Source organism: Mauremys reevesii, linkage group 27 (genome assembly GCF_016161935.1).
Source record: "Mauremys reevesii isolate NIE-2019 linkage group 27, ASM1616193v1, whole genome shotgun sequence".
Taxonomy (NCBI): domain Eukaryota; kingdom Metazoa; phylum Chordata; order Testudines; family Geoemydidae; genus Mauremys; species Mauremys reevesii.
In genome coordinates this window covers 1172564-1185843 of record NC_052649.1, presented here as the reverse complement: position 1 = coordinate 1185843, position 13280 = coordinate 1172564, and the positions used below count along the sequence as shown (strand labels likewise).

The 13280-nt window shown below is 46.0% G+C and overlaps 1 protein-coding gene across 23 annotated transcripts in view; it reads right to left on the bottom strand.

Moving 5' to 3' along the window:
- Positions 1-757: 757 nt before the first annotated feature.
- The window catches only part of TANC2 (tetratricopeptide repeat, ankyrin repeat and coiled-coil containing 2), a 631662-nt gene continuing 619139 nt past the window's right edge, over positions 758-13280 (bottom strand). For 15 of the 23 annotated variants that reach the window (XM_039516554.1, XM_039516557.1, XM_039516556.1 and 12 more), the window contains 3 exons: positions 12928-13074; positions 10437-10537; positions 6402-8346 (listed from right to left, as the gene is read on the bottom strand). In XM_039516554.1, the coding sequence (XP_039372488.1) occupies positions 6402-8346; positions 10437-10537; positions 12928-13074 (2193 nt within the window). Of the gene's footprint in view, positions 8347-10436; positions 10538-12927; positions 13075-13280 lie in introns of all 23 variants that reach the window. The other 8 variants (XM_039516558.1, XM_039516561.1, XM_039516562.1 and 5 more) reach the window with 2 other exon arrangements.

The following is a 13280-nucleotide window of genomic DNA, read 5'->3' as shown; positions in this document are numbered from 1 at the left end:
CCTCCCAGCTAGCCGGAGAGCTCCTCATGCTGTGGGGTGTGAGCAACATGCTGCCTGGTGGCGGTACCAGCAGGGCAATGGGCTGGAACTGCTCTCGTTGGAAAGGTGGTTGGCTCAAGTGCAGTCACTCAATGCGTCCCCGCAAGCAGCCAGCCCAGGAGCCAGTAGGGCTGCAGCACAGCAGGGGCCCTGAGGCAGCAGTTCTCCAGCTGTGGGAAGCAGCGTTCCCACTGGCATCGTGCTCGCCATGCTCAGGTTGCCGGACGCCAGCGAGTCCAACAAAAAATCTGTTCTAACGACACAGCTGCCAATCACGAGGAGTGGGTGTGGTAACTGAGGCTCATAAGGACTGTTGGGTTAGGTGCTCACCTAAATTCCCCAGCCACACCATTTTTCTGTTAGTCAAGGTCATGTTATTTATCAACAGCTTAGGGTGCTGGAATGAGCCTTCTCCTCTTGGGGGGCGGGGTGGAACTGGTACAGGAAGATAGAGGCAGCCTGTGTGCTCCACATTCTGCTGGGGAGAAATCTCGTCTACCAGGCAGTAGGTGGTTCAGGGCAGTGGCATATTTAGGAAGAGACTGGTCCATTCTCCTGCCTCCAGTGGGAATGACAAGAGGGGGCACACTCCCTCCCCATACAATAACTGGGTGCACACAAGCTGTTCAGTTGCATCTCTGTATGGCTGTGCTAAGACACAATCGAATGCTCTTAATTTCAGGCTGCAGCAATGAGGAAAACACCAGGCCAGACTCTCTTTCCAAGTGTTAACCATTTATAAATAAGTACATTTTTTTCATACGTACAGGTCATTGTACAGATTACAATCTGTATACATGGGGGCAAATGCATTCGGTTGAACTTTTCACATCTATCTCACAGCTCACATGTACAGACAAGAAAACTCTGCTCAAGCAAATACAGCAAAGGAAAAAAATAGTTTTTCTTTCCTTATACATTAGAGGCTGAGGGCCTCAGCTGAGTGCAGGCATTGCCGTCCCCCTGCACCATATCACAACTGTGTCGTGTTCAATATATCCGTAGAGAGAACAGAACATGCATTGAGTAATATACTGTACAGAGAAAGTCCTTTACATCAGAATTATAGAAAAGCTAAAGGAAAATTAAGTGTCTTAAAGATCTTCCCAGCAAGTATCTTGAAGGATGGCAAACAGTACGATTGATTTAGTACAAATCATCCAAGGTGTATGTACTGTACATCTTTGTACTAATTCAAATCCTCTTGAAAGTGGAGCAGACGGAACAGAGACCAAAATGCTGTAATACTACGGACAATAAAATGCTGGACGGACATGACACCGTCGCCGCTGGAAGCGACCACATTGGAATCTCTAGGTTATTGATGTATTGGCAAAATGGACCTAAGCACAGAGTGACTCCCCTCGTTTGTCTGGCATGTCAGGGCCCACCAAGGCGTACTGCAGCTAAAGTGACCTACCTCTCGGGGCTTGAGGCTTTCCCACCAATCCGTAACTAGACTGTGTTCTAGCAGTGGCCAATCCCCAGCTCCTTCGTAACCGAGCAGTGAGTGTAAAAGGGCCGGGCCAAGCTCCAGTTCAGGTTGTTAACTGCTAAGTGGCATGAGCGCAACCGAACGGCTGGTAGAATAGAAAGGATACCGTGTATTGATCTGGTGTCCGTTCCCTTTAATAGCGCTGCCTGTGTTCGTTTTGTTTTCTCCTGGGTGTCGTGTATACATCAGTAAAAGGTTCCAGTGTGATTCAGCTGTTGTCAGGCGTTGCACACAAATGAATCTTGCTAAATAATTCAGCCCTTAGTGGTTTGTATTAGAAAAAGAGTTTGATTGAATAAAGTCCATCAATTATTCAAGTAATTCTGAAAAAGCAGATCCACCTTCACCATTGTGCTTGTGTCCACATGCATCCCCACCAAATTTTCCTTTGAGCAACCAGAAGTGAGTAAAGGCATTTTGCTGTGGAGGTCCCTGCGACACTGCACAGTAGATACAGTGGCTCTTAGCCTAAGCCCTTGTTTAAAGATCAGTAGATGAATTGTCTGGAACGTCCAAAGGAAAAATGACGACAACAACCAAAGAGCTTGCAACAGATCAGCAAGGACCCACCTTAGCAATGAAGGTAAAAACCTAGCAGGCGCGCTTGGTGCTCTATGTAAGGCGTAGCTGGCACTTCGGTTTTAGCTAGACTTCTTCTGGGTAGCCCTGAATATATAATCATCTTTGTACTAGGGCACGGAGTCACTGGTACTTAGCAGCTACCCTCGCCAGGACTTACTTAATCCAAATGATGGTTTATGTATGTGCACAAAAACTTCTAAAGAAAGAAAATTCGAGGCCCAGTCTTCAACTAAAACTCCCCTAAGCTACCGTGCATGTGATTCCAACAGTCCAGGTCAGCCAGCAACTGGCACAGTCCTCACCTACACAACAGCATTTCTCTGCACCCCGTAATGTAAGGAAGAAGGGGGTACAGCTCAGGCTGTCCAGCTCTATTCTCCCTCTGCGATGGGTCCAAGGGCCTCACTCCTTGAACCCTTCCCTCCTCTAAGCACCATCTTCAAACCCTCCAGTACCATTCCTAAGCTGGCTTGTATGGAGCCACACACAAAGCTGGTGCCCTCTCTCCTGGGGTTGAGTGTAGCCTTTCCAGCTGGTGAATCCCGATCCTCACAGCTGGGATAGACATTCTAGCTCAGTTCAATACCCAGTGCCCTCTCAAGATGACTCTGTGCGGAGTCAGTGCCCTCTAGTGGCTAGTTTGGTTACAACAAGTATTTGTTTAGGAATAACCCCCAGACTACATTCCAAGGAAAACATTCTTGGGGTCTTGACACAGGCATCAAGAAACTGTTTTACCTGGTGCACCTGAAGAATCCTACTTCCGAGGGCTCCTGGTGGGGTGCCGGTTGCGGGGGCAATGCTGGCAGTCTTCAACAGGAGAAATGTACAGGATCTAAGTATAGCCTGCCTGGAAATCTGACACCAGCCTGGGGGGTACGGTCCAGTACTGTCCTACCTTCCTCAGCAGACAAGCTTACAAGATATGCAGCTAACCTGACGGAGTGAAGCGGCAGCAAGTGAAACTTCAGTCTTGTGCTCTATTGCGTTGCCTTTAGCTAGTGTATTCTACAACCGAGACAAAGTATGACAGCAAATACAAACGAATGGCCATGCCAGCTACTAATTATGACTTTGAAGATACAAACGATTGTTTAAATAAATATTGATTTTCGATTGAGACGTGTGTTCCTTACCGATCCAGTAACTAAAGAAACAAATATCCCTCAGGTGTCCTAAGAAAATTGCTGGGGAAGCGCTTTAAAAATCACTGCAAATGGTTTTGTATTTAAAAATTACTCCATCTTGTGATGCTTATATACAACAGTTAGTTCTTGTGCTATAAATGTTCTGATTCATTGCTTCACTTCTTTTTTGAAAAATACACTGAGACAAGAGCTGTTATGCTATTTTCTAATGAAGACACTACTCACGCTTAAATATCCAGTATTTATCATAGTAACAAATTCAAACAGTAAAGTGCACCCATTTACAGAGAGAACAGATGGTAAACCATTAGTGCAAGAATCCTGTGAAAATGTAACACATGATATTGTGGGAAAAAAACCTGCACGCTACAGTATTTAAGCGTTGTTTCATTTTTGTATTAGTGTTAACGTGTGAGCTGTTTTTTTTTCTCCTTAAAACATCTTCATAAACCCGAAGTTGTACATGTAAGTGCTTTTAGGGGACATTTCTAAAGTACAGTACTGGAATCACATGGCAGTGAATAGCAAAGCAAAGCACGGTCAGAGAGATTACAATGGCGTTATCTTCAACACGGATCAGTCAGTTTGGATTCTCTTAACAATAAGATTAGAGATGACTGGCTTATGGCAGCAGCATGTCTCACTTAACTGTATATAAAAAAGGGACGGGGTCAAATTTTTCCTTTCAGAAGAAACTAAAAAAAAGCCGCTCGTTTGTTGAGGAAAGACGGGGCTTTGAACAAAAACAAGATGCTATTAAAAAAAAATCAATGGACACACTCTAGCTAGGTTGGTGCACTGTAGGGAGAGTCAAACAATCACTTGCTCCTTATAAGGTAGAACACACTTAAAAAAAGAGAGAAACACTACTGGTCAGTATCCTTTTCAATGACAGAAATAGTGCATGCAGCTTCCTTTCCTCGGGGCCCAGCCTAACTGTGTTGGGAAGGAGGCACAGGTAACTGGGAAGGCTCCTACTTTTACCACCTGCTTCGAGATCCCTGTCATAAAGCAAAGGGAGAAAATTCTGAGCTGCACCGTCTTGCCCCTTGGGGGAAAAAAACCAAACCTCCAATACAGACTGCCTTGGAGACATATAAAAGTGTCCCACAAATATCCGAGTGGAAGAAACGTAATCCCCAAAGAAAACAGAGGCAAAATTAAGAGCACTTTCCATCTGTCAGTGGGACACACGCCTGACCTGTCCCAAGGACGGCGCCACTCAGTTTGGTCTAAGTAGGGAAATTACAACAGACGGTGCTGATCACTTTCCAGCTCCACACAAGTGAGAAGCTAATCAAAGCCAGGGTTTGCTAAGCGTTTTAGGGCTGGAGCCTTTAAAACATCGTAGCAGTGTTGCGGTCAGAACGGAGTGACACCAATTTACACTAGCTGAGGATCTGCCCTTAATTTGGTTCAATGCATGTTTCCTTGTACGACTAGATTCACGGAGCCCTCCGGAAACAAACAGCGTTAACTCTGTCTAAGGACCAATTCCCTTTTTAAGAATTGCTATGAGATGCAATACTGGGCAACAGGCACTGGTTTGCTTTAAAACAAGCTACAATATTACTGCTCTTCCCATCCACCTGGCTGTTTGCCCTCAGTTACTGAAAAGGCAGCTTAAAAACGTAACCAACAATAAATCAAACATAGGCAAAGAAAGCCCCCTCTACGCAAACAAAACTCCAGAAAATGCTTGGGAAGTTCTGTAAAAATGGTTTTCGGAAATGTCCCCTGCTTTTCACACTGACTCAACACTAGTAGCATCTGATTGAAAAGAAAAAAAAAGAAACCAGACCAAAACAAAAACATTTTCCTGAAATCGATCACATAAATTAATTATAAATATCTCTCTCTTAACTACAGGTCCTTAAAGAGCCAAACATTGTCTCTAACATTTACAGGTCTGGAACACAGCAACCGCCTTCCAAAATTCCAGGAACAAATCTTGCCGCTCTAGGAAACACACATTTACTCATTAATCCCTTGGAGGAGCGCAGCCCCTCCCTACCGCTCACAGCTTCCAAAGAGTAGGTGCAAACACAAAGGAAATGGCAAGGCAAGGCTGTGCGTTGAGAAGGACTTTACTAAAGTGACTCCCTTGGACACTTTCTGGCTTGGAAACCTCCATGTCACGTTATGCAGCATGATCAAAGAAAGATTTAAGATGTCTTCCTCCATTAAGGTTTTTCCTATTCACATTTTCCTTGCGAGCAAAATGAAAACCCATTAAACTGTCCTGGTGAAAACGTGGTGGGGTGTGTGAGATGCAATCATCTGCTGGAGGTGTGAAGAAAAGATTGTGGTTAATCCTGCTTACAAAATGCACAAGAGGTTTCTAGCCAATTCCTTTGGCCGATTAAAATTCACAAAAGGGGCAGAGTTTGATTATTTTTAAAACGCCTCAGAGTAAATCAATACTGTGGCATTTGGAACGCAGCTGTCAAAGTAGCAAAGCATCTTATGGTCCCCACTCATTGCGACAGGCCACGTTATTAAAAACAACAAACAATCCAATTCAGATTAAAATGCTATCAAACCAGCTCAAGCAGGTCAGTTATTATGCATAGCTACTTGGTATTAAAAGCAAATTAAGCCCCATTTGGTGCAGATAATGAGCTCTTTGTGGGCAAGAGACAAGTGGGAAGAGGAAGGCTCTGGTTGTCTAGGGGAATACCCGATAATGCAAATTTTGAAAAAGTTGCCAATTCTTAGCCAGTTTCCACTAGGAATTTTCAGAAGCATTTTACATGAGAGCTCCTTAAAACCAAAGAAACCAATTCGATTTGAATATGAACTCTTGCAAACAGCTGGTTACCTCCCATAGGGGACCTAGCTGGGTTAACTCACTCCATGGGTACTAACATATCCTGATTGACAGCTGAAACCTGGGAGGGAACTCAGTCTGAATTGGGCAAACAATACTGGCTTGTTTGATGTTGGCTTCACCGTCAGCTGGATACCAAAGGATTCTGAGCGCGTGCATGGCTGTCTGATCACCACACAGAAATTACCGGAGAAACTTGCTCATGTAGCTACCAAATAGAAATAATAGTAATAATAAAAATATAGGTGGGACTCAAGCCAGGAAACGTGTGCTGAAAACATAAGGGTCTCACTCCAACAAGTGTCTTTTACACATTAGACTCCACAAACGGTCTCTTTGGTTTGATAGGGGATGTCTGCCCTTGTCTAGAGTCCCTGGAGAGCTGCCTGTACAGGGTGTCCTGGTAGGCCTGTGCAACGGGCAGTGTCCTAGCCACCTTAACATCTGGATATGAGGAGGCTTGGCTGACTCTCTCCAGGAGGTCTCCCCGGGAACCATTGGCTAGCATCCCATGGGGGCTGTAATAGTCTTCCTCTAGCAAATGGCCATTCTGTGCATTGTTTGTTTTGTTATAAAAGGCAATGTTGCTGATTGAAGAAGGTGGGCTAAACGATTCTGGCTGGGGGAGGTTTCCAGGAGATGTCGGACTAATAACAGTATCCACTGAAGACACAGCCCAGGTCCGGGTCTGTTGGTGGAGATGAGGGTACTGCTGAGTCCGAGCAGTTTTATCTATAATTCCCATGAACGGCGTGGTCCTGGAACGGGCTGGTTCACTGGGGTAACTCCCCTGAGGTGGAGAGACTGGAGAAAGTTCATCACACGATCTGTCATAGGCTGGCTTGAGAGGGATCTCCATTTGCTGAATAGAAGCAGAAGGGCGGAAGGTAGGAGTCAGGTTGGAGGTGGATGAAATGCTATTGCTAGAAGGGGAGAATCTGAGGCCAACACTTTGGGAATGAAGCAGCGGTCTTGGAGTTGGTGGGTGAGGCTTTATTTCGTTGGGGTTGATAGTAATGGGCCTTCTGATTAGGTGAGACACATCAGGAGAACCAAGCTGGCTGGAGGGAAGGGAAGAACGTTCCAGATCAAGCTTTGAATGACAGACCGGATAATAGGAAGCGGACTGACTGCGCCCAATCTGAGGGGTCTGACTGTATCTCATTCCACCCCTGTATGCTGAGGAAGGCCTCTGTGGAAGATCTTCTTTAGTTAGCCCTCCATGCTGGCAGATAGCTCCAGCACTAAGGCTGGCTTGAACATGTTGCACTGGTCTACCATCACCTACTATTCCACTAATTGAACCTTGGTAGACCAACCTACTCTGACCAACTCCCATTTCCCCTGATGCAGACTGGTATTTGCTGGCCATAGAATGGGCGACTTGGCTGTAAGCACCAGTTGGAATCACAGTACTAGAATGCACGGCAGAGCTCGGCTGGTTGCTTCTTACAATCTGTGCCTTGGCTGGCTGCAGCCTGTGCCCTTGCTGTGGGACTGCAACAGGAAGCTGGGGAATCTGGAAGGACCTCTGTGTCATTTTGGATAACGGAGACTTTGGTCTACCAGGGAGTTGGCTAACACTAGGTTCTTGCTGGTAACGTACTGGGGAGCCAGACTGGGACCTATAGACACTTATACTTTCTGCAGGAGGGCTGGCTCGATACTGAGGACCTCTACGGAGGGGTGAAGGTGGTGGACTTTGATATTCTTTCCCTTGACCTCCAACTGGAGGTGGACTGAAGCGGTAAGAGGAACCTTGGTGAGCAGGGGAAGTATGTGGCGGACTAGGTCTGTAATGATTGTTCTGGTGTGTAGGAGACAGAGCAGGAGAGGTGGACTGGTACCCTTGTCTTGTTGGTGAACCCACAGAACTATTGGATCTGAAGTCAAAAACTTGATGTGACCCAAGAGGCGACCCCGAAATATAGGCTGAATCCCGGTGAGCAGGGGAAGGGGGTGGGCTCTGGATGATGGGAAGCCCTTGGCTGGGCCTCGACTCTGTCTGTAAGCCAATGGAAACATTTTCTACATCCTGCTCAAGATACTCCTCTTCAAAGAGATCTTGCACAGAGTACAGTTCTTCATGCTGGGCTTCAGGTTCTGGCTCCTCTGGGGGTTGCTGCTGCTGCTGCTGCTGCATCTGTCTACATTCTTCCTCCACTCTCATCAGCAGCCGCTGGATCTCACGATTGTTCGGACACAGCTTGATGGCCTCGTTCAGATCCTCCAGGGCTGCTGAAAACTGCCTGCTTGACAAGGGGACAGATATGAGAATTAAAGTTACTCTGGATTTGAATGAAGCCTTTGGGGGATTCTATTGAGTTTAAGCAGCTTGTCTTTACTTAGGGAGAGGCTGTGATCTCTACAGCGGCTTTCTCGAGCTTTGCCTTATGTGCCTCCATTTGGTTACTTTACACCAACCAAAGAAAAACATTGTTAGTCATTCTGGGGAGGAGGGAGACACGTTACTGGGACAGCACAACCCAGCCCAGTAATTATTCTTTCACTTGGAAAGTGCTTTACAGATTAATTACTCCTCAAAGCACTTCGTGAGCGTTGTCAGCAGATTGTCCCCACTTTACGGAAGGGGAAAATGAAGCACAGATGTGGTGCCAAGCCCACCACTGGAGTAAGCAAGAGCAACTCTGTCCACTTCGACGGAGCTGCAGCTGCTCATGCCAGTGGCCCATTTAGCTTCTTCTGACTTGCCCAAGGCCACAGAATGGCAGGGGTGGCTCTAGAACTCAGGGTTCCCCCAGTCAATGCATAAGACCAGGCTGCCTCTCAGACTTTGCTGGATACTGGGTTTGTCTCCTCAGGATGAAGGGAACAAGGCAGGGAGAGGTCCCAACAGTTGCAAGCTCGCAAGGCCCCCGTGAAAGATGCTTTTTGGGACTGACACTGTAAAGGCTAGCCTGTGAGGAGTAAGGGGATGGGGTGTTCAGGGGAGGTGGGTTGTCGTTTACAGGGACACTGTTAGCTTTTCAACAAAATTGAATCTATTTGAACACGATTGTGACCTGGCGGCGAACAGCCTCCAGATTCAACATGTGCCTTTTTATAAAATGCTCCCATTCACTGCTCCGTCATAGAGAAAGAAAATCCCCAAATGCCTGCCAGCACTTTGGTAAGACCCACTCCCAGTCAGGGGAGAGCAGGTCAGGTAACTGAATTCCCCAGACCTACGCTGATCTCAGTGGTGATGCTGGCGCACAAACAAGGAAGTAACCAAAAAGAGCCATGCTGAGCCTGTTTCATTAGAGAGATGGGGAAATAATGCTGCTTGTATGTAGGATAGGGCTAAATCATCTGGAAAAGGCATTTGAGGCTTAAATGTCTGTAAATGTTGTGCAACCAGTGGAGGAGGAAAACATTCAAGGAAAGCTACAAAGTGTCAGTCTGGTTCAACTAGCCGGGCTTGTCTCTGGAAGAGAAGGTCATGGGTTCGCTCCCACATCAGACTTGAGCTCCCTGCAGTGATAGCTAGGGGAGACGCACAGTTAGAAGTGTTGTCGTTGGGATGAGAGGTTAAACTGCGGTGTCTTCTCCTCAGCTCTGATGTTTACACAAACAGACATTAAATATCCTCTGGCTAGCGGTGAGCCTCGGCACTGCCATGCAGGGAAAACTGGTGTCTAACGCCACTGACTGAGCAGAGACTAGCAGTTGTGCAGTGACAATGTGCTCAGCCGGAGGGAGAGACTCAAACTTTGACAGGTTCTGCAGGGATCTCATCTCCCTGGGCCCTCAGGGAGATTTAATGAGGGAATCCTCCCGGCTGCATCTGAAATGTAGCGAGATCCCAATATCGCATCGTTCTAGCGCCCAGTATGGAGCACGAGCTATTGCTGAAAGCACAGTGGCTGGCATTTGCCCACAAAGTCACTGCACTACTAGTAGCCAAGAAGAAGAACGCTTTAGGATAGACAGATTCATAGATTCCTAGGCCAGAAGGGACCATTGTGACCGTTTAGTTGGACCTCCTGGCCATAGCAATTCTATGAATGAATCCTTGCTTCAAGTCCAATAGCTGCGGTTGAACTAGAGCGTATCTTTTCAGTCGTGATTTGAAGCTTTCAGCGATGTAAGGTGCTGAGTATATTCCAACAAACTCAACTACAATGAGCTTCTCAAAAGTTCACATGAACGTGCTCCACAGCGATTACTAAATAAGGGAAGATGTTGATTTTGGGGTCTTTTACAGCCGCCCTAATCAATGTTCCTTTGCAATTTGTTCTCACGGGGATACTCATGTAGTTTTGCATGGTCAATTCCTACACCGCTGTGCCCAGACTTGCAGAGAACAGCCCCTCTCACTTCTCTCTCTCTCTCGCCTCACCTGCTGCTGCGTTTGGCCCTTGCTCTTGCATAGTAAGCTTCATAAGATTTCGGTTTCAGCTCCAGTGCTTTAGTGGCAAATTCCTCCGCCATTCCAAAATCCTGTCATTACAATAGGTGTGTAGATAAGTAATTGAATATATATATAGATATATATAAATAAAAAAATATATACAACTTGGGAACAAAACAAAATTATATGGACAAAGTTTTTGCATGTAGAGTTGGAAAACCTGATGGTACTTTTCACATGGATCAGACATCATTGATAGCAAGAGAGCTACAACGGTGTCCAGAAGAGGCAAACCCATTCCATAATGTTAGACACTGTCCGGTACCCACACTAACCCAAGGTGAAGTGCTCCTTTCTCCGCTTCTTGGATCTCAATCAAGTACATGCAAGTCCCTGTCCAGTAACCTACATCCTCCAGTAAGCATCTGCTCTCGCAGAGACTGGAAGGTCATCTCAGGAAGGATTTTCCACTGTTGAAACCATTAGGAAACCCTTCCCCCGCCCCCAGACTCCCCCCGTGACTGTCTCTGGCACACACACTAATACTAGGGATCGTGAATAACACTTCTCCGGGAGGAAAGGGATGTTGGTGCCTATATAGCTATGTGCAGCAACGTACAGGACCCATTCACAGTGCACTCTCTCTCACGTCCCTCTGTTCCTCTCCTTTAGGGGCTACTTAGAAAACACTGACTTAGAGGTGAAGGGGAAGGTGGTGGAACAGAATGTAGCTTGGTTAAAATGCTCGTGTGTGGCCTTGCCATGAATGGGACATTATCGGCTAAGGTATAATTCTTCCTGATTACCTGTCCCTTGACCTTGTCTTCCCTAGTGCCCATGTGCCTCGCCACAGAGCTCATGTGAGCACTCAGTAGGGCACCCACTTCCTAGTGGGGTGGCTTTGGTACAGCACCCACCGGCCCATCATGTCTAGCAATGGCTTTGGGCTGTCACAGTCAGCAGTTCTAGGATCTGGTGTCTAATACAGTTCCTGTTTGCTTACAAAATAAGCGAGGCAAACTCCGCTAGGCTACAAATGGAGTTTATCAGTGCACACTGGCTGCAGTCACTAACGAGTGTAACCTGGAAAAGCTTTTGGCATCTTATATACTGAAAAGGACTTCTGTGAACCACAGCTGTGTGCTACTTTGCCAGTTAATACAACGTTCCGAGGCAAGGACGCACTGGCAATATGACTTTGATTTTGACTGGATTTGGCTCATGAGATTACTAATCATAATGGACCAAGCAGTCATTCAAACAGGTCATTTGTAGCTTAAGCAAACCATGTCTTCAGAACAGAAACCCACTGAGGGAAGCTTGCTTAATTTCAGTTCTATTTCCAGACACTTGCCGTTTAATCAAATATCTTTCCTGTTTGGTTTAAAATTGATTAGCTGTTTCTTATTAAACAAATTTCTGCACCCAAAATACACAAAAAATGGTAAGAGTGGGTCTGCAGGGACTGATTTTAGTTTACATCTGCAATTCCAGTCACTCAGTTATCTAAGTCACTTCTCTGAAGATGCAATCTATGGTTTGGACGTCCATGTGAGCTAAATGATGGGTGCAATGATATGCCCCCTGCAATTTTGTGCCAAAAAAAAGAAAAGAAAAGAAGAGCAAGTTTTCAGGCTTGGCTGAATATTTGGCGCTGAAAGTGCAGGCTTAGCAGAAAGTTGGCTTGTTTAAAGATGAGTTTAACATCTCTGTAGTGTTCTCTGATTGTTGTGTTGTTTGCTAGCCAGCATTAAGATCACTACACACGTCACTTTCATCTGTCCCCTTCAACAGCTTAAAGAAATGAAGGCATCACAAAGTCCCCTCCCTTGGAATATAATCCTGGCCAGCACTTGGGTCTGATGAAGTCTTTCACTTCTCAAATCTATGGAGATTGGTCAGGTTGTGGAGATGTGATGCTCTCAGAATCCAGAGAAGGGGAGAGGTGGCATGTGTCTCTTTTGGAGGAACAGAGAGACTCCAGAAGATTATCCCTATGTGCAGCTAAATTAGAGCAGGGGGAAGAAGAGGGACATGGCGTTCTGGGAGGAGGGAGGGAGAGTGTTTCTGGATGAGTCATTGCCCCGGGGAAGTGAGAGCTCTCTAAGCTCCCTGATTTCAAATTCACTGGTATTCAAATGATCACATCTACTGACTCCACCCTTCACCACTGCCCTGGAAATCTGAGAAATACTAACCTCTCCACCCTCAAATTCATATTGTCATCAGAAAGGAGTAATAAAAAATTCAGAAAGCTCTAAACATGGAAATGAATTTTTAATCGTTTGAAATGAATATTAAATCACTACTTTACTTCTTCCGAATTGTAAATACCAGTGCTCTGTGAAGGACAACCAGGTTACAAAGAGGAGAGATTTCAGAGGCCATAGCAGAACCATGGGAGAGACACACTCTGTTATGCGCAGGCAGGAAGCTGGCAGCTTGCTCTAAAGGGACTTGAAGAGTGTGTGGAACTTACGTTCATTTTCCTTCGACATCGGGAGAGGTTGAGGAGGAGTGACACCTTCAGCTCACGGAAGGTTTTCAGGTCTTCTCCAAACCCTTCTCTGGGGAATTTCTTCAAGGCGTATTGGTAGCGCTGTGCTGCTTCCTTCACTTTACCTTTCTAATAGAAGGGTAAGATGTCAAAATACACCACTTGGTTGATTTAAGAGTGGCAGCAGCTTGTTAATTGCTGACAAGCAGCCCATTAATCAGCTGCAGTGACCGTATGGACAAGTAACATCGCTTAGGTGCTGATCTCCTTTTCAGAAAGAACAGCCAGAACATTTGCTCAAGGGAACAGTGTCTAAAATGGAGATGCATTCTGCA